General features: G+C 46.7%; 1 protein-coding gene and 1 long non-coding RNA gene across 2 annotated transcripts; one reads left to right on the top strand and one right to left on the bottom strand.

The window, feature by feature from the left end:
- Positions 1 to 3374: 3374 nt before the first annotated feature.
- On the top strand, positions 3375 to 12264 carry LRRN4 (leucine rich repeat neuronal 4). Its single transcript, XM_014254729.2, has 5 exons — positions 3375 to 3680; positions 5100 to 5816; positions 6950 to 7154; positions 8149 to 8289; positions 9380 to 12264. Exons 2-5 carry the CDS (start codon positions 5138 to 5140, stop codon positions 10926 to 10928), a joined length of 2574 nt encoding a protein of 857 aa, XP_014110204.2. The 5' UTR covers positions 3375 to 3680; positions 5100 to 5137; the 3' UTR covers positions 10929 to 12264.
- Positions 11350 to 18943, bottom strand: LOC148184559 (uncharacterized). Its single transcript, XR_015772241.1, has 3 exons — positions 18568 to 18943; positions 13739 to 14572; positions 11350 to 11481 (listed from the first exon to the last, which is right to left on the bottom strand). It is a non-coding gene; the product is annotated as an uncharacterized LOC148184559 (long non-coding RNA).
- Between the last annotated feature and the right edge of the window lie 220 nt (positions 18944 to 19163).

The following is a 19163-nucleotide window of genomic DNA, read 5'->3' as shown; positions in this document are numbered from 1 at the left end:
TCATGTGTCACTGCCTTTCGACTAAATCCTTCGCTGCTGCTTTGCAAGGAGGAGTTCTGCCAGCTCATCCCAGCTGGCTGTAAGCCCTATCCTTTGCCATTTTAGGTTTAAGAGAGTGATCCCCTGCTGATGCCCTCTCCGTATTTCCTGAGGTCATTCCAGGAAACTCTCTTCTCCTTGCCCCACTCACTTTGCAAGGCTTTTTCACAATAGGTAAGGAATAGGTAGGAAAGGAAACTGCTTTTATCCGGCGGCTTTGAGTGTTGCATGTGACTGTAGCTCCCCTTCCTACAAGCAGAGGAGGGGTTTCAGTAGGAAGGCTCCTTCTTGGAGAGGTAGGAGTGGGAAGGCATGACCCAGGGCATTCCTGCACTTCCATAATTCCAGGCTGGACATGGTGGGCAGCACCTGAGAGGAGGTCTGCCCCAGCCTGCTCTGCCTGACCCCTGCACCAGCCACAGCTTCGAGTCATCTTTCATCCCATGTCACCAAGCACGTCCCAGCCAGCTCCAGACATCCCCTTAATGCACGTGGGGTTCCACAGCCTCCCTTACCTGTGCAATAACCTGATCACACTTGGCTCTCCTGAGCTCATCACACCTATTTATGCACAGGGCTGAAGACCACGGGCTCAGTGGGCTGTAGAAACTATGTTATTAATTGCACAGTGCCAGATGTGGGAGAGGTTTCCCAGAATGAGTGAAAGCAGGACAGGGGCGTCTGCCCTGGAGTTTTGCAATACAGAGATTAAATCCTGGACAGGAATGTTGTTAGATGAAAACAAACCTTTAGGAAACTCATACTTCAGCTCAGCTGTTACCCTATTCTATACACGGTGCTTACTTAAACCCAAGCCAGGTCAAGGTAAAGCATTGCCGATGTCAGATGGATCCTGCTGCTCTTACATCAAATTCCATAGGGGATTTCACCATTGCCTTCATCCCGTGTAAGGAAACACATATCCCATAGTTTTCTCAAACCTCAGGCTAAATTATCCTGTTCTTCCATTCTCTCTCCTTTCTCTGTGGGAAAAAGTCTTGCTTGTGCTTGCTCTGTGGACAGACCTGTGAAACAGTTAATTTGTTGGCTTTAAAAGCCATTCTTCAGATTTTTTCAAGGTACTTTCATTGTTAACCATCACCTGGATCACGGCCAGTAAGAAACATTCACCTCTTAAATTTTACAGCCTGGTACCATCCTCACCTTTCTGCTCACCCCAGTTCTGCTTATCTTTGTGTCACTAAGGAATGCAGGGCTCAGCCTGAGAATTCCTGCGGGCAGAGGGGCTTTGTGCAGCCCTGAATCGCCCCCGGGGAGGGGGCGTCTGCTTCAGCTCTCTTTGCATCAGCGTGTGAAAAGGCTGACAGGAACGCCTGCCTTTGCTAACCGCTCCCTCAGGTTGTCACTGAAACTCTCAGAAAAGCGGAAAAAAGAATAAAAGGTGACATGAGAACAAGCCAAAGTGACTCACAAAGGGGAAATCTCTGCCTGCTGTTAGTAGGTATTGCAAAGAAACTTGTGAACTGAGGGCTACTGCCTGCCCTGGGAAACCTGCCAGTACCTGGGCAGCTGCCTGAGATGTAGAACCATAGCAGAAATATTTCAGATGATGGCAGTTTGCAGCTAAGTAAAGAGCTGGGAAGATACAATACCTGCCACAAAAAAAAAAAATTCCCATCCAAAAAACCAGAAACAACGATGGAAAATAAAAATAACAAAAGCTCATTTTCCAAGGGTGCTCTGCCTCTTGCAACAGGTTCTCTTTATCACTCAGAAATCAACGGCCTCTGAGCAAACAAAACCTCCACCTCCCTTCCACCTTCACCAAAACGAGCAGCCGCTCTCCCAGTCTGACAGTCTGCTCAACTGAGTCTCTAAAATGAAGTCAGTAAGGATGTACTCATTCAAATTAAGGCAGCTTTTGGCTCACCGAGTTTCCTGGAGTATTTTTGTAAGATATTAAAATCAGTAAGATAACCAATAACCCTAAAATAAGTAATAAAAATCCACTGCCTGTAAATACTGAGCTAAGGGCAGCAAACACAAGTATTTAATAGCCCAGGGCAAAGCCAGGCCACCTCCCTGCTCCTCGGCTTCCCAAAGAGGTGAGCCGCAGCTCTGCGAAGCCAGAGGGAAGGCAGGATTTTCACCGGCCTGTCTGGAGCTGAACTTTCCTCCTCTTATACCAAATTCTTCAGATTTTTGTAACCTGCTCCACTTCACCCTTTGAACCGCAGCGAGTGCAGAGGTCTGAAGGTACCTGCGGGTGCGCACGTGCCGGGCCCGGCCGCCCCTCCAGGGTCAGCGGTGGGATTAGCCCCTCATTGAGGAAACCATTTATCTTGCCCTGGAGCCATTCCATGGGGGAACAACATGTGCACCTCGCCCAGCCTCCGAGGGAACCGCAATGGCTCCAGAGAGTCCTACTGGGAGCCCCTATCTCTGCTCTGTGGATGTCCTGGTGTTTTTCAAGGCTCTCTCCCCACGCACATAGTAACCCACGCGGTCAATAGATAAGGTCTGCGTAAAGTTTACTTGCAGGCTCAAGGTTTTTGGGCAAGCAAGACCTTTATCTGCACTTTAGCACCAATGTTTACAGGACGTTGCTGCCTTCATGTCAGGGGTCTGTTGTTGCCCCGATAAAGGAAAAGCGCTGACTACTGTTCTCATTGGAAATTTGAACAATTACTTGTCCTACAATAGCAACAGGACAACCACCCTTTTGCTTTTACTTTGGAACAATCTCCATCAACTCATCCCTTTCTGGGATCATTTCTCTGACTTTATTCTCTGTTCTCGACCTAATTATTGTTTGAATTGTGGGAATGCTGAAAAACCCAGCTCAGGGCAGGTCTCTCAGTGGGAGATGGTTTATGTTGTCAGTTTTACTTATCCAGCAAAGGATGAGAGAAGTAGCAGGAAGGGAATTCTCCCAAGCCATGTGGTACACAGCTGCAGAACGGAGAGCACAACCCACGCACAGCGGGACCAAGAGCGGCCTCCCAAGACTGTCACACGGGGTATGTGTGACATCCACGCCCTCTCCATCGGCAGAGAATTCCTCTCTGCGGGAGCAGGTGAGAGTTTCACTTTTGACATATCCTAAGGGCCTCCTTAGAAAAGTAATTTGTCCTGCGTGAACTTTTGCAGGATTTACTCCCCAAGAGCAAGAGTCTTAGAAATTTAAACACTTGAAACCCCTCATTGGCGCCTAAAGAGAGAGACAAGCTCATGTCAGCAGGCAGAGCCCCAGCTTTACATCATCCTGACCTGCCAACAAAGGAGCACAATTCGTCTCCCTCCCCCCGTTAGTGGAAGACGTGAGAGTAGGGACTATTGACACTGATCTGTTCCCTTTACCCCCCTCTGCTTGGACAAAGACAGGCAGGAGCAGCCCTGCCTGAGTGTTGGGAAATAAGAGCCCTCCCACCCACCTCCTGCTAGGGCCAAGGGAGCGGGGAAAGCTGCCCGGAGCCGCCCCCTCTCAAAGCTGGATGCGGGGGAGTGAGCCTGGAACAAACCTCGCCTGAGTTTGTGGGCAGAGCCGGGAGCAGGGAAAGCTGGGAACAGAAAAGAGGCATTTCACGCCGTCGGCTGAGTCACACCAAGCGTATAAAATCAAGGCCAGGCAGTCGGAGCCACTCCGAGCAGAGGCACGAGGCACCAGGACTTTAGGACAGGTACGTGCAAGCGGATGCGGTTTAGATACAAGGATTAAGATTAAATCTAAGATTAGAATACGGCAGCCCAATTCCTCCCATCCTCTCCCTGCCAGTGTGCTGCGGAGCAGGGGATTCAGCGGTGACCGGGAAGCCCTGAGGCTGCTTGGCTCTTGCAAGGTTCCATCTGACGAAAACGACACGGGCAAACACAACACATTATTTTGGTGGTCTGGTCTATACTATTTTACTGGTCCCTACTTCAAACCTGGGATGGCAGCAAAGGGTAACAGTCTGGGCAAGACCTGGCATCATTCAGGGAACAGCAAGGAGCAATTAAACTTTGGAATAGGTCGGAGATATTTTATAATACGTGGGGCTTCGGTTATCACCCTACACTGTAATATATTTCTGGACTAGGAATGATCGTTTTGATGCCGGGAAGCACAAAAGACAGCTCAATAAGAAAAGCAAGGGTTTGGGGCTGGGGTTAATTCCTTCCTCTGACACCGAGTACCTGTGGGGACCTCGCACAGGTCATTAAGGACATTTTTTTTTTTACAAAGGCAAAAGCAGGGCTGGGAGGAGGAGGGAGCTGTAACACTAAATAACATGCTTCCTGGCGCTCAGGCCTTTGGGGCCCTGATCCAGGAACATACTCGATTTCTGACCACTTCCACTGACATGTGGTTCGGGAGCTGCATTTTCAGTGCATCCTTTCCCAGCAGCTGGGCTGTGCAGCCTGTCTGTAGCTCTCATCCACAGCAGGGCCCAGCCCTGCCGCTGCCTGGCTGACAGGCTATGGGGCACTGCCAGCTGCTCAGTATCCCCAAACCCCTGTGGGGTCCCCACTGTGACCATCCTCAGAATGGGGCAGAACTGCCCTGGCAGAGCCCACACAAGTCCCTGGTTTTGCTAATGAAAGTACTTCCAAAAACAGGAAAGGAACTTATAACTGCCCACTCCAACACAACTCAGCCCAGTTTGGGATCCTGTGCTTTAAAGTTTGGCAACTCTCCTCTGTCCTCAGATCCACTGATTTGCTTTGCACAATATCACAGGAAACAGTCCCTTGCCATAGGCACGTTGACCCCGTTGTTTGGGCATCACCCCACAGGAAAACTCTTCCCACTGGGCTGGCCAAACTGGACACTATGCAGGACAGCCTGCTGGCACTGAGGGTACTGGTGTGGGATACAACTCGGTTCATGCTTCCTGCATGACTGAGACTGCATGGTACTTCTGTCCCCAAGGATTCACGTGTGAAAAACATGTTTACTTAGGTTCAATTACAAAAGAGCTATTAATTATCACTTATCACTGTCCAAATATAATAGGAAAGGGCTTATAACTGTTTTTCTTTTAAATAGTTTGTAGATACCTGGAAGAATTTTAATCTAAATGTTGATGTTTTGTTTTCCCCTTCCTGAAACAAAAAAGGAAACAGATCTTGCAAACTGCAGGCACCTCGGAGAAGGATGTTGTCACCCTTGCTCATCCTCCCTCTGCTGCTGGGGACCACGGCACAAGGCCCCGTGAGCAGAGCAGCATCTAGGGATGTCACCACCTTTTTCCAGCTGGCTCAGGAAGACACTTGGAAGAATGTTAATCTTACTAGCATGTCCTGTGAGGATCGGAAGAACAAGACCTGGATCACTCTGCAGCTGACCAGCAGCAACCTGACAGCTTTTCCTGTCTGCCTTCCAGAGGCCCTGGAGACCTTGGATCTCAGCAATAACCTCCTGGAAGAGGTGAACGGCACAGAGATAGCAAACCTCCGACAACTGCATGTCCTCTCGCTGAGGCACAACCACCTCTGGTCTGTGAGGTGGGGACCTGAAGCCCTCAGCAGTCTCCTCAAGCTGGACTTGAGCTTTAATAAGCTGTCATCTGTGCCATCCTGCCACGACTCTGCCCTGCCTAACCTGAGGTGGTTGTCCTTGGCTGGAAATCCACTGATGGAAATCCAACCACTGGCTTTTTCCTGCTACCCTCAGCTGCAGGTCTTGAACCTCTCTGCAACACTGCTCGGGCAGGATGACAGCAGAGGAATTAGGGACTCTGCTTTTGCCATCAGCACAGATCCCAACGAGGCCATGAACAGGCCTGGAAACTCCATCAGCGTGCTTGATCTGAGCAGGACCTTTTTTGAGAAAAGTAAGTTTCTGGGTTTCCCACTGTAGGCATGGGGCTTGGTCAGGCTAGGGGAGCACAAGCCTTGCTGGGACGATGGCTCCAATCTGGCTGAGCCTGGAGTGCAGGGGGAACACCCCACACTGAAAGCTGCAAACAGCTGGTCCAAGCGTGCAAGGCACTCTCATGCAAACCAGCCTCCCAAAGGAAGGGCAGAGACCAAACACCATGAGACAGGACGATTTGTCCCAGTGTAGTCACCCACTTTCATCCTAATCCCACTGTCTGCTACTGACAGTCATCCCCCTGTCAGCCCCGGGATTAGTTTTGGGAAGCACAGGAGGAAATTAGTTTCTCTTTCCAAACAGGCTGTTGAAATCTTTCTTTGTCCCCACAGCTACACTCAGCTTTTAGTGCTGCATTGAAATAGCACAGAGAGAGGCTTTTTGTGCCATCCACAGCCTGGATACTTCCGTTGAGGGGGGAGACAATCCCTGCCCCAAGGGAGGATTTTTCCCTTTTGCCGGCCTCCCCTGCCAGCCTCAGTTTACACCTGAGGTGCTGAGACACACAGATGTGAGATGCCTTGCCCAGCTGCTCAGCCTGGTGCAGGGCCAGGGCCTTAGGGGCTCCTCAAGCCAGAGGCTTCACCTCAACTCACATTAAACCTGCACCACCAAATTTCCTCCATGAATTTGCCTAATCCCTCTTGTGGTGGTGAATTATCCTATTGAGTCATGGGATGGAAAGGCCCTTTTGTACAAGACCTACTCTTTCTGTTTCATGCCTCTTGGCTCTACTTCCTGTGCTAGGAGAAATAAGTGATTTGCCTTTCTTGCACCAGACAGGACCTTGCAGAGTAGAGAAATCCTCATTCATTTAATCTCACCCAACGAGAAATCTATTCCATATCTCTTATCAGCTTTGTTGTCCTTTTTTCACCTCTTTTCCTCTGCCCTATGACAGCCTGACTTGCACGGACTATTACAAAAATGCAGCTGCATGAGTGTTTATACACTGGTGTATTGACTTTTGTTCTATTCCTTTCCCAAAGAGAATAGCTGCAGAAAGTGACAGATACATTATATCTTTTTCTAGGCAGAAATCCACAGGAATGCTCTGTTTAGGCATTAGGTTTAAGTATTTTTCTGTTTCAGTTCAGCCAGAGTGGGTCAGAGACTTGGCCAACCTCAGATCACTTCACCTGACAAACATGCCACGGTTAAGAAGCCTCGATAGTGACGTCTTCAAGTCTCTGCCTGCTCTCCAAGAGCTGCACTGTCAGTACTCCCGTTCCCTGGGTTTCGTGCAGATGGAGATGTTTGCCAGTGCTCCTCACCTGAGTCATCTCTCGTTTGAGAAGTGAGTTGTTTTTTTTTTGTCCTCCCTCACATAATGCTGCCTTTGCCTCACAGTGCTGTGATGCCCGGGCACTAACTCAAACAGTTTGTTATCAGATTTAGGAAGGAGGTGTGGACTTGCTGTCTTTGCCATGTAAAACCTGTGATCTGGCCTGATAGAGCTGATACAGCTCAAAGAGCAGCATGGGACTCATAGCACAATTAATTGTTTGCTTGTATCCATTGTGTTCCCTCTCCTCTGCCTTATCTCCCTGTCCTGTGGATGAATTCACCCAGCACTGTTTAGATCAGCACAGATCCACTGAATCCCACCTGTGATACAGACTGGGCTTCCAGCACCTACAGTGGCAATATCCCATCAGAGGAGAAGCAGCTCACTGAGAGTCCCCTGCTCAGCAAGGATGAATACAATGTTTTAGTCCTCATTCTAGGGGTAGCACCTCTTGGTATGTTACATACCTGAAATACTAAGAGGAACAAAAGTCCAAAAGTGATTTATCAAAAGATAAAGAGCAGGTGAAATGCGTACAAAGGAAAAAATCTGGAGAGCACTTTGAAACATTTTTATAATACCAATCCAGATATAAGCATATCAGAAAACAAACACTAGAGCACTGGCTGTGCCTAGAAACCAGTTTCAGGAACATAAACCCATACAAAACAAAAACCCTATGGGACCAATCCCCCCTTGACTGCCCTATGGGGTTTACACAGCACTTTCCAACACTTGCAGGAATACCAGTCCAAAGTATCATGCCCATACCCCTAAAAATCATGCCCAAACTTAAAGAAATTGCTGTTAAAATCCTAGAAAAAAGAGAGCATCTTCTGAGCCTGCAGAGTGCAGGATGGTGGGTTTAATAACTGGTTACTGCCAAGGGAACTGAGAATATTGCTTTGTGCCTTACACACACTAAGGATAAGGGATACTAAGCACACTCCAGCTGTTTAAGGTAGCTCAGCATTTTTTAATTATTGCATTTGTCTTCTTGTAGCTGTAACCTGAGTTCCTTTAATCCTTGGAACACCAATTCATCGGATGGCATCACCACCATCAACTTGTATGGGAATCCTCTGCTGTGCAACTGCCAGCTCTCCTGGCTGCTGTCCAAGCCCAAGAAAGTCGTTCTGCAAAAGTAAGTGAGCTCAAGGAGATCAAGTAATGCTCTTCAGACACAACTTCAATGTGCAGAGTTGTTAGGGGGGCAGACATTCACCACCATTCACTAAGTGATTCAAATTCCTTGTGTGTTCTTCCCTTCCACAAGAGGCAGAAGTGCAAAATAATGTCCCTTTCAGGGACAAAGCATTAAGTGTTATTAGCTGTGGATTCTACGTTGAGGGGAGAATATTTTCTGTTTTGGACCATATTTCACTATTAGCTGAAGACAGAAAATGAGCTGTCTTGATGTACCAGCTCTGGGAGCAGTAACTGGAAAACTTTAGAAGATCTTTAACGAATTATTTTCTTCTAACCCTGCTATTCCCAACGCTTACATCACCACCAGCAGTCAACAAAACCCCTTGCAAATAGCACCATTTCTCACCTATTGTTTTCATGCTCCCCTACAGTTTTACAGACTAATTACAATAAGCTGCAGTTAAAAGAAATATTTGCATATAAATGGTCTTTCTTCCTTTTGAAAGGCCACCGAGAAGATTTGTCATCAAATCTCTCAGAGAGCAGGGAAGTAGATTGTTTAGATTGTTGAAAGTAGTTTTTCACCGGGATGAGTTTAGCAGTTGCATTCTTTACCAAAAATTCAGTGTCTGAGTAAATTAAGAATTCGATCTTAGTCATTGAGAAGTCCCACCTCCCACTGCCTAAACCAGATGGATTAAGAATCCTTGGAATCCTGTTACATCTCCCTGCATGTGTTCCCCTGTTACTGTGGCATTAAAGTCTGACCCTTTACGACAAGTTGCCTTGAATCCCGATGCCCTTTGCTAAAGTTCACAGCCATTGTTGTACCAAAGGACACTTCCCCTCGGGCAAAAGATATCCCTGCACCTTACAAAACCAAAAAGCCAGTTCCAGTTAAATTTCACAGTCAGTGCTGTGGAAATCTGCCCAGACTGTTGTAAAGACAATCTAGTTTTGATCTAGGTTTCACATTCTCACTAACGCAGACTGTTTTGACAGCAGGTCATCAATTCCAGTCCAAGCAGCCTACAGACACCTGTGATGTTCTTCTGGATCTTGACTATTCTGGTTTCCCCCTGCAGGGCTCGGGAGACTTTTTGCACATCCCAGGAAGATTCTGGCAGACCTCCAACATCTTTTTCGCTGCTGGAGCTCTACGATAAATGCCATTCAGAGAGCAATGTTACACTGCCCGATTCAAACACAGCCCTTCCCAATCATGATGCTTTCAGCTTCACCGGTGATGATGCCTCTGCTACAGTAACAACAGACTCAGCTCTGTTGACCAAAGATTTGACTCACACCAGCTCCCTTATCCAGAGGAATGTAAGGAGCACAGCAACACCCAACCCAACACTAACCAAAGACACCTATACCAGCTCCCTAATCCAGAGGGATCTGATGAGCACTGCAGCATCCAACCCAATGCTAACCAAAGACACCTATACCAGCTCCTTAATCCAGAAGGATGTGATGAGCACTGCAGCATCCAACCCAGTGCTAACCAAAGACACCTATACCAGCTCCCTAATCCAGAGGGATGTGATGAGCACTGCAGCATCCAACACAACGGAGCTGATCCTAACAAAAGCCAACAGTTCCTCCCACGAGGAGGAGGCAGTTTCTGAATCCACAAGCAATCCCCCTTCCTTGGCATCTGTAACCTCCTTCCCAGTTTTTCTCCAAGAGCTCTTTGCTCAGTCCCCAGATCACAGCTCCACAAGTCCAGCTGGAACAGAACAGCTACAGAGAGGGCTCAGAACAACTGACACGACATTCCCTCGGGAAGAGCAATTCAACCAGACCACCAGTGATTATTCCACTGGAGGAACAGGAGTTCCCCACACCACCAACCACCACGTTCACTCCTTTGGCACCCATGCCAAGGAAGATGCCCCACAAACGAGCCCCCCACAGCTGAACTCCACAGGGAGCAGTGCCCACTCAGAGCCACCCACCACACCATCACCACATTACATTGATGACTATGACTATGAAGAAGCAGCAAAGGAAACCCCGGTGCAAGGCCCACAAGTGCACATCGCCTGTGACTACAATCCTTGCAGGCACCTGCAGAAGCCATGCAGGGAACTCCAGAACATATCCCAGTGTTCATGTCCCGGCACGTCGAGGGAAGATGAGATTCCAGACCCACCCAGGCTCAGAGAGGCGATTGAAATCACTGACAGCTCTGCACAGGTACGCTGGTGTGCCCCTTATTCAGTTGTTCACAGCTATGAGCTGATGCTTCGTGCCCAGGACAGCGAGGACAGGCAGCTTGTCATGGACAACATCTACCCCACGGCCAGGCAGTACACTCTGTATAACCTGCTACCATTCACCACTTACCAAATCTGTGTGACTGCCTCCAACAAAGCAGGGTCAAGCCAGACGACAGGCCAGGAAATTCCAGGTAATTCATGCACCAGCTTTAAAACAAAACCCAGCTACAAGTATGTTTTTGCTGGTCTGTCTGCAGCAAGTGGACTCTTTCTCATTACCACAATTATTTTGTCTGTGTGCCTGTGTAAGGCATGTAAAAAGCCTCAGAGTGAGCAGTATGGTACACACTTAGTCTCCTACAAGAACCCAGCATTTGATTATCCCTTAAAATTACAAGCCACTAATTAGCTCTGAGTGATTGTTCTATGCATTCAAAGTTCACTATCTCCATCACCTTGGCATGTTTTTGTGAGACTCTGAAAATGTCCTTCAGCAAAACTATGAACCATCAAATTCCATAACCCTGATGTTTCTAAGGGAGAGAAAAGCACCAAAAAAAAAAGAAAAACTAATAATGAAGGTAGTCAACCAGAAAAAAGGCTTTGGACTCCTGTTCCTGTGCTAAGCAGCAGCAAGCCTGGACACTAACCTTGAAAAGCTGTTTTTGTAATCACCTACAAATAGAGTAGCATAAATTTGACACAGTGAGAGGCTGCCTGGCCAGCTGTCTGCCTCCAGTATCTCTCATGAGCACAGTCTGTGTGATGAGAGCTGTAATCCAAGGTGCATTAAGCTGAGCAAGACACACTGCTTTTATTCACAGAGCAAAGCTGGGGGTTCAATTTTTTAAAGGTATTCTCCATGAAGAGAGTACAGCTGAAAGGAGTCAGTGGGCTCAGTGACAAGGTGCTGCACAGCTCTGACTTCCTCCAAGGAAATGCAGTGGATCCAGATCATCAACCTAACCAGTTCAGGAAAAAGAAACATGAAATTTAATTGTAGTCACAGGTTGTGCAGGATCCTTAGGACAGAGGCAATTGTTTTGTTCTGACTTTTTTATGAATTTGTCCACAACTGAGACTCCCAAGTGCTTCCCCAAAGCAAGGTGACAGGCAGTGGGGGGTTTGCAGTACAGCAGTGACCCACAGAATGGGGGAGGGGAGCATATTAACATTTGTTTCCCAGTGGATTTTAAGCAGAGAGGATGTTCTGTCCCAAGATTTACCTCATACAGAGGCAAAGAGCCAAGTAATGAAGCAATTTAATGCATGTGCTGCTGAGACCTGAAAAACCCTAGTTTTTTGTTGCACTAGCAGCAGTTCTGCAGACACCTTTCAAATGAACTCTTGGGTTCCAATTTCTGTACAATAATAAGAGATGCTGACAATCCCAACTTTGAGATGCCATTAGAATCCAAGGAGGTGTCCCAATCTGATGTTTCCTCATAGGTTTCAGTTCCAGGAGCTGCCTGTTCCAGCTGCTGTACAGTGCTGTACAAACACAGTGCATAAAACCCCCTGGACTCTGAGGGGAAGGTGCTGTACTGTGTAAAAGTTCCATTCTTTTGGGGTTTTTAATTATTTCAGTATTACAGAAATAAAAGCTACAGAGCTATGTTTTGGTTTTTTAAAGACATGGATCTTGGTGTTGTCTTTACCATCGACAATGTTTAGCCTGAAAAATTAACTCCTTTTGTTGTTTTAGAATGAACTTTCAACATATAGTAAAGAAATGCTTTTTATTACGGTAGTTGTGTTCTCTGATGTCCCAAGTGCTTTCTTTTTGTATGTGGCAGCAGGAGGCTTGTGCCTTTTCACCACTATGGACTTGCAAACCTTTCCTGGAAATTTGTCCTCTCCCCAGCCCTGGTCTGGGAATGACTGTGACTGGACAGATACAAATTCCTGCCATGTCTGTCCTGAGCCCCATGACTCAAACTCTCAATGGAAGTGAAATGCAAATGAAGAAGACAGGATGGTGTCACCTTTTCAGTTTGAAAATCTCTTATTTTCTCATTCTGGTAGTTTGGACCTTCCTCTGTTTGGACCTAGGTTTTTACACTTATTTCTGGCCTGGTTTTTCCTGCATTTTCTGGAGGGTTTAATAAACAGGTACAGATGATTGTCATTTGAAGAGAGCAAATTGGCCAAAGACTCATATGCCAAACTGGGACAGAGATCATATATTCCCCTGTGTTTGCACAGCATAGCTCTAGGAGACCTTGGTTGGGGTGTTTGGTTTTACCAGAAACAAAGCAAAATAAGAGATTTGTGAAGAGCAATTTATATTGTCTCAAAGATTAGCTCCAGAGAAGGGCAGGAAAAAAAGATACTGGAACTGAAAATAAAGATTGCTCCCACTTAAATATGAGTTAGTCCAAAGCAAGAGGACATCATTTAAAATGAGATATTAAGAGGACATATCTCACTACACTTTACCACACTGCAGCTGATAATCACTGAACTAGGAAGTCCATCACAATTGATTTCTCTAACCAGTTCTCCATCCAGCCCCTCCTGAATTTCACAGCCAAGGGAACACATCAGAGCCTCCCATTCCTTTAAAGTGCCCTTTCTGGGAGCCACACAAATATACAAGTCCTGCTCCCACAATCCCCACTTGTTCCAGCTTAAAGTGACCTTCAGCAGCCCAATTCCATCTGAGCTGATGAACCATCCTGAAGCACAGATGCCCCAGCCAGGGGCAGTGCCCCTCTCTTGCCTAGTAACCCTCAACCCTTCCACAGGTGGAAAGTGGAATGTATGGGATGTAGCAGCAGGGTTAAAAACATGGGATTTGTATTTATCAACATCTATGAGAAGTATCAGTGCTTCAAATGCAGATTTATTTTTTTTTCCTACTACCACTTCGTATTTTCACCAGGATTCATTTTAGTAGTGACCAACTAAACTTTTTCCAGTGGAGGGAGCTCTCAGAGCTCTTCTCAGGACTGGGGCAGTGAGGGGAACAAAGTAACCCAGGGGCTGCACGGAAACTTTCCCAATAAAGCCATGTTAGGAAGCTGCCCTGCTTTGCTCCACCTGCTTGTTTCTCCCCCTTTTTCCTGATTGCACCCAACAGCAAATCCCATGTGTACCTCCAGTTTCAAAGACATAGACCTTTGGCAGCGTGACTGGAATACCCAAACATCTCTGAAACAATTTTTAAGAGCTATAAAAAGCCAAAATATAAAAATATATAACTAATACTTCACTTACTGCTGTGCAGTTCCACTTGTTCTCTGAGAGGAAGATCACTTGGGGGAAGTGCAGAGAGCATTGAAATACAGTTTTTGAACAGTTTGTGTAGGTTTTTCTATGTCCTTTCTTGGAAGACAATCTTATCAAGATCCTTCTCCATTCACTTGTGTTTGTCCTCTTTCCAAAGAAGCAAGTCCAAGCAAGGAGTCCACAGCAGCCAAGGGTGCCTGTGGGTGCATCCCTGGTTGTCACGGCAGAAGTGCACAATGCTCTGTCTCTAACAGCACTTGAAAATCAGTCACTGAGTCTCACAGAGTCTCCCAGTAGAAACACTCTGGGAAATGGAGCTGATCCCCTCCATACAGTTAAAAAAAAGACTCTTCAGGGGCCAGAACTGTTGCTGGCAGTGCGGGAGCAGGGAGGGACACCTTGCTTTTGGTGCAAGAAATGCCATTAGAGAAGCAGTCCCTGAGAGCAGGCATGCCTGTAAGCAGGCATGTGGGAAAGCCCAGAGGAACAGGACAAGGTGATTCAGCCTGATCTATCTCAGCACCAGAAGGGATCCCACTTTCCAGTCATGCAGGCCAGAGGGGTGACAGACACTAAATGGGCCAGCTGGGAGATGACACGGCCCAAGGCAGGGAGCTCACACCACATCCCAGGCCCCATCAGCCTCTTCATGGAAGGATGCACAAGTTTAACCACGATGCTCCCTCAGCAAGCACTGCCCTGGAACGGCCGTACTCCTCCACAGGGATCTCTGGAACAACACCTTTTTGTGGAGATACAAACGAGGATGCCTCTGAGGGCTCAGGATGGTGCTTGCCAAGAAGCCTGTGATTCGTTCTTTACCTGTGAAATAGAGAGAGATGTATCACAGGTGAGAACATGTTTTGTATTTGCGGAAACAGATATTCATAAAAACATGTTTAAACTCCAGGTGCTTCTTCTTTTCATCAGCTCTCCAAAGGATGCAAAGTTTGTTCTGAACAGGACAATCCGTTAATCCCAGCCTCTAAAAAGTGATCAAGCAGCATTACAAATTAACACTCTTCTGAAATACATCCAGGAGGCAACGCCTCACAGCAAGGTTAGTGCTCTGCTGGCATCTAGAGGGAGAGGGGGGAATCATCTCCCCAGGTATTCCCACAAAGAAATACTCATTCTTTCACCAGACAGCTTCCACCTGCATCCTGCAGACCAAGGGTCACTGACTTACACTACCAGTGTGCTCCTGTGTGTCCTCACCTCCTCCTGTGTGAAGGGAAAAGTGCTGAGAATTAGCAGCAACAGTCCCAGTCCCACAAACTCACTCAGCAGCTCGTCTGTCCCTGCCTCTAATTCTTTTTGTAGCCTTACGACCAGGAACTTTTCTGCCAACTTGACACTGATAAGGAAAAAATTTGGTTTTTTGTTTTTTTGGTTTTTTTTGGTAAGAGCAAGGAGGGAATTACTGCCTGGAAAAACTGGAAAGTCAGTCCACAAGTGCAGTATTTTTTTAAAAAAACTATTGTAGATTTAGAAGCAGAGATCTGATGGCATTCATTGCATTTAGAGAAAATTAAACAGCAATGTTTACAGTGATATCTTAGCAGAAAAAAATCACTATGGGTAAAGCGTAAAGCGTTTTCCTTCCCTCCCAGACCAGAGGGCAGCCCTGTATGTTGTGCTGCTGCAGAGCCCTCACCCTTCTGTGCTGGCTGACATTACCTACAAGTACACATAATAAGGTAATACTTGTATGGCACTGCATGCATTTCCTCCCACAAAATGTGTCCTCATTTTTCCTAGATCCTTTGCTGAAAAGGATATGTGAGCAACCTTTCCATCTATGGATGTCAAATTGGATTTTTTCAAGGAACATAAGGGAGAAAAACCCCTCAGAAAATATTAACAAGTAATGGAGGAGGATGAAAGGGACAAAAACTCTGCTATACATAGTCCAGAGCAGGAACGAAACAAAGAAAATCAGAAGAAATCACGTAAAAGAATTCTGAGAAAATCCATAAAAAGCAAAATCCCTTATTCAGTGTCTGCTCCAGAAGGTGGAAGCAGCCATGCAGCCATCCCATGCAGGCAGGGCTGGCAGCTCCTTCAGGGCTCAGCCTCGGGCACCACGAGCCAAAACTTTTGGCATGAAAACTCCAGATAGAAGAAAAAAATATTCTCTAGGTAGAGACTTTCTTCTTCTCTTAAAAACTAAAATTTACTCATGTAAAACTTCATGCTGGGAAGACTTGAGTATTGCATTTATTAAATGTTCAAAAGCCACTCACTCTTATCAGAGCATGGTTAAGGAATGGTACTTAATGACTTATCTAAGGCCATGGGGTGAAATGATGTCACCCTATTTGTGGCAATCATTCCTTCTGCTGTCATCACTGCTGCCTTGAGGATTCTTGGTGAGTCATCTCCCAGGGAAAAGCAAAAAAGACCCCCTGGAAGATTATCCTCCATTTCAGGAACATTGTGCCAGCAACAAACATCCCCAAAGCACTGAGCTATGTCCTCAGTGCAGCTCTAACTAAAAATCTCACCTCTTCCTGCAGCTGCCTAGTCACACAAAGCCAGAAAATGCAGGGTTTCTACCACATTTACTCAAAATAAGGTCCAAATTCTATTTGAAGGACAGAGTACTAAGCACACAAACCATTATTTTTCAAGAAACTAAGCTAAAAAACTCCGTTACAACTCCAGGATCTTGCATGGGGGTGTTTATTGTGGGACTTGTTATTGTCTCCTTGCTTCTTGGAGATGCTGGAAAAGGTCAGAACAGCCAGAAATTATGATAAGAGGGCAAGGATATATAACAATATAAAGTGCAGGCAACTCCAAGTCTAAACTTGGCTCTTAAGACAAATCCAAAAGGCTTCAGGGAGTGCTGGCTTTAAACGTGACCTAATGACACATTTGGTCCTTGGGTTTCAGCCCTGGCTGAAAGTTCAGCCTCCATCCTGACATGACAAGTCCTAAACCACAGAGCCTGCTCTGGGTCAGTCCCCATCTGATGCCACCTTCACACCTGCAAGGGCCTCAGATGAAACCAAGCCATGGCCAGGGAGCTCATACTGGACACAGAACAAGGCAGATGAGAGTGAAAGGGGATAACAAAAGCGGATAACAAAACCCCCTAAGTTAGCCAGGCAACTCATCTCAAATCCAGTACATCATTGACAGCTGACAAAACCCTTCAGGGAAGGAATCCAGCCAGACCAAAATTGTTAGCAAGGAACCCACTGACCACAGCAGCTCTAAACTTAGCTCAGCAGCTCGCTACCCACCAACTCAGAATGCAGGCTCCACCCAGCAACGGCACGAACTGACTCCAAATGATTCTCAGCACTGGAGGAGCTGCTTTTGCCAAGCACAGTCATGTGTAGCTGGGACAGCACCAGCTCTAACCTTTATTTCCTTCAAAATCCTGGAAAATTCTTGCTCCCAGCCCTGGGGCACCTCTGAGCAGCACAACTGCTGGTAACAGCACACAGTCTCTCTGTGTTTTCCTCTCAGGTCCTTTGTGGCATGCTGTGGCAAAACCAAACCCAAAGCTCAGCTCAGCACCAGAGAAATGACATCTGCCACCACCCAAATTTACACAATATCCTCGGATTTACCTATGCCACTGATTATACACACCCAGGAGAAACCAGGAACTTCCTGGGATACTACAACAAACTCGAAATGATCCCTAACCTGGGGGAACAAGGAGGTGGCCAACCACAACCTGTCTTCCCCAACAGCTTCTTTAAAAGCTTGGCTCTTTATTGATTCCAGCTATAACATTGCATTAGTGCTAAATATCCAGGATTTGGTACTGCTGCCATCCTTGCTTGGTGGAATTTAAGAGCAGGGTCAGGGTTCACAGTGATTTTTTGCCATTTAGGGTGTGTTTGGATCATTTTAGAGCTGATATAAATCCAGACATATCCAGACTATTACTAGGTAGACTTTTTCCCTGTATATGACCTAGGTGTGCATTTCTCTGCCTTTATACAAAAATTGGTTTCCTCTCTGCCTGCTAAAAATGGAATATAAAAAGCCAAAGATCGCCCATTTCCAAATCCTCTTCTCAGCTAACAGTTTTAAAGGTGCATAAATCCAGCAAAAAAATAGAATCAAAAGCAACTGCTAAAAACAGTTGAAAGATGTTAAAACATGACTGATAGAGTCATGTTTTCCCTATTTATTTGTTTTGACAACTGTCCAAATGCTGGATTTTGATGTCTGACCATACAAAGCTGTTGCTGGCACTGGAACACTGCTCACCATGAGGATGTGTTTCACTTGCAATGAGCTCCTGGTACAGCTACAGGAACTTGAAAATGGAAAAGAGCCTCGAGAGGTCCCATTCTCTGCCTGGTTTTTACACCTTGCTGGTGAAAGGGAACATTTCTTGGATAATTTTCTTTACACAGGAGCACTTGAAACCCTGACTTTTCATACCCAGCCGAAGATATACCATTAACATTATAGGGTTTATGTACTATGTGGGCACTTTCCTTTCAGTCAGAGCTTTTTTTGAGCTGCTGTGTTTTACTGTGAACACAATACAAAATTAATTCACTTTGTGGGTTCAAGTATGTGCTTTGCATCTGAACTGCATTACATTTGTACTCTGTTTAGGGTGAAGAAAATAACTTAAAGAGCCATTCAGAAATGGAAAATAAAAAAGAAAAAAACAAGACCTTCTTATAGCAACACAGTAATTAAGCTCAACCCAATAGGTATAAGCTATTTTTCAACTCTAGCCTTATTTTTAGTGATGGTAAAGCCTACAGTTCTACAGTGGAGATACAAGCTGAGCCTCTCAGACACATGGGAAATTCAGGCTGTTACAAAAAAATTACCTTGTATTTGTTATTTTCCTGTAATTCACTCTTGTCTAAGTTCACACGTGACAAAGGTGCTGCTTAAACCCCTTTTTGGTAAAGGGTTCTGAAAAAAACTGGTGTTCAAAACCTACCCAGGACAGGTGGGAGGCACAGTAAGTCCTGGACTTAACAGGGAAAAGCTACAAGGTGACACACCGAGATTTATAAAAATGAAACGCCGGGGCCGCCTGGCGTTGAGTCAAACCATCCCTCCCTCAGTTCCCGGCTCCCTCAGGGCTGAGGGCGGAATCCCGGGGTCCGTGAGCCCCATCCCGCACCACCCCTCCCTCAGTTCCTGTCTCCCTCAGGGCCGAGGGCGGAATCCCGGTGTCTGTGAGCCCCATCCCGCACCATCCCTCCCTCAGTTCCTGTCTCCCTCAGGACTGAGGGCGGAATCCCGCGGGCTGTGAGCCCCATCCCGCACCACCCCTCCCTCAGTTCCCGGCTCCCTCAGGGCCGAGGGCGGAATCCCGGTGTCTGTGAGCCCCATCCCGCACCACCCCTCCCTCAGTTCCTGTCTCCCTCAGGGCCGAGGGCGGAATCCCGGGGTCCGTGAGCCCCATCCCGCACCA

This window comes from Pseudopodoces humilis, chromosome 3 (assembly GCF_049639895.1).
Source record: "Pseudopodoces humilis isolate 2021_Gansu_Grassland_sample_001 chromosome 3, ASM4963989v1, whole genome shotgun sequence".
NCBI lineage: Eukaryota > Metazoa > Chordata > Aves > Passeriformes > Paridae > Pseudopodoces > Pseudopodoces humilis.
This window is presented reverse-complemented; position numbering and strand designations above follow the sequence as displayed.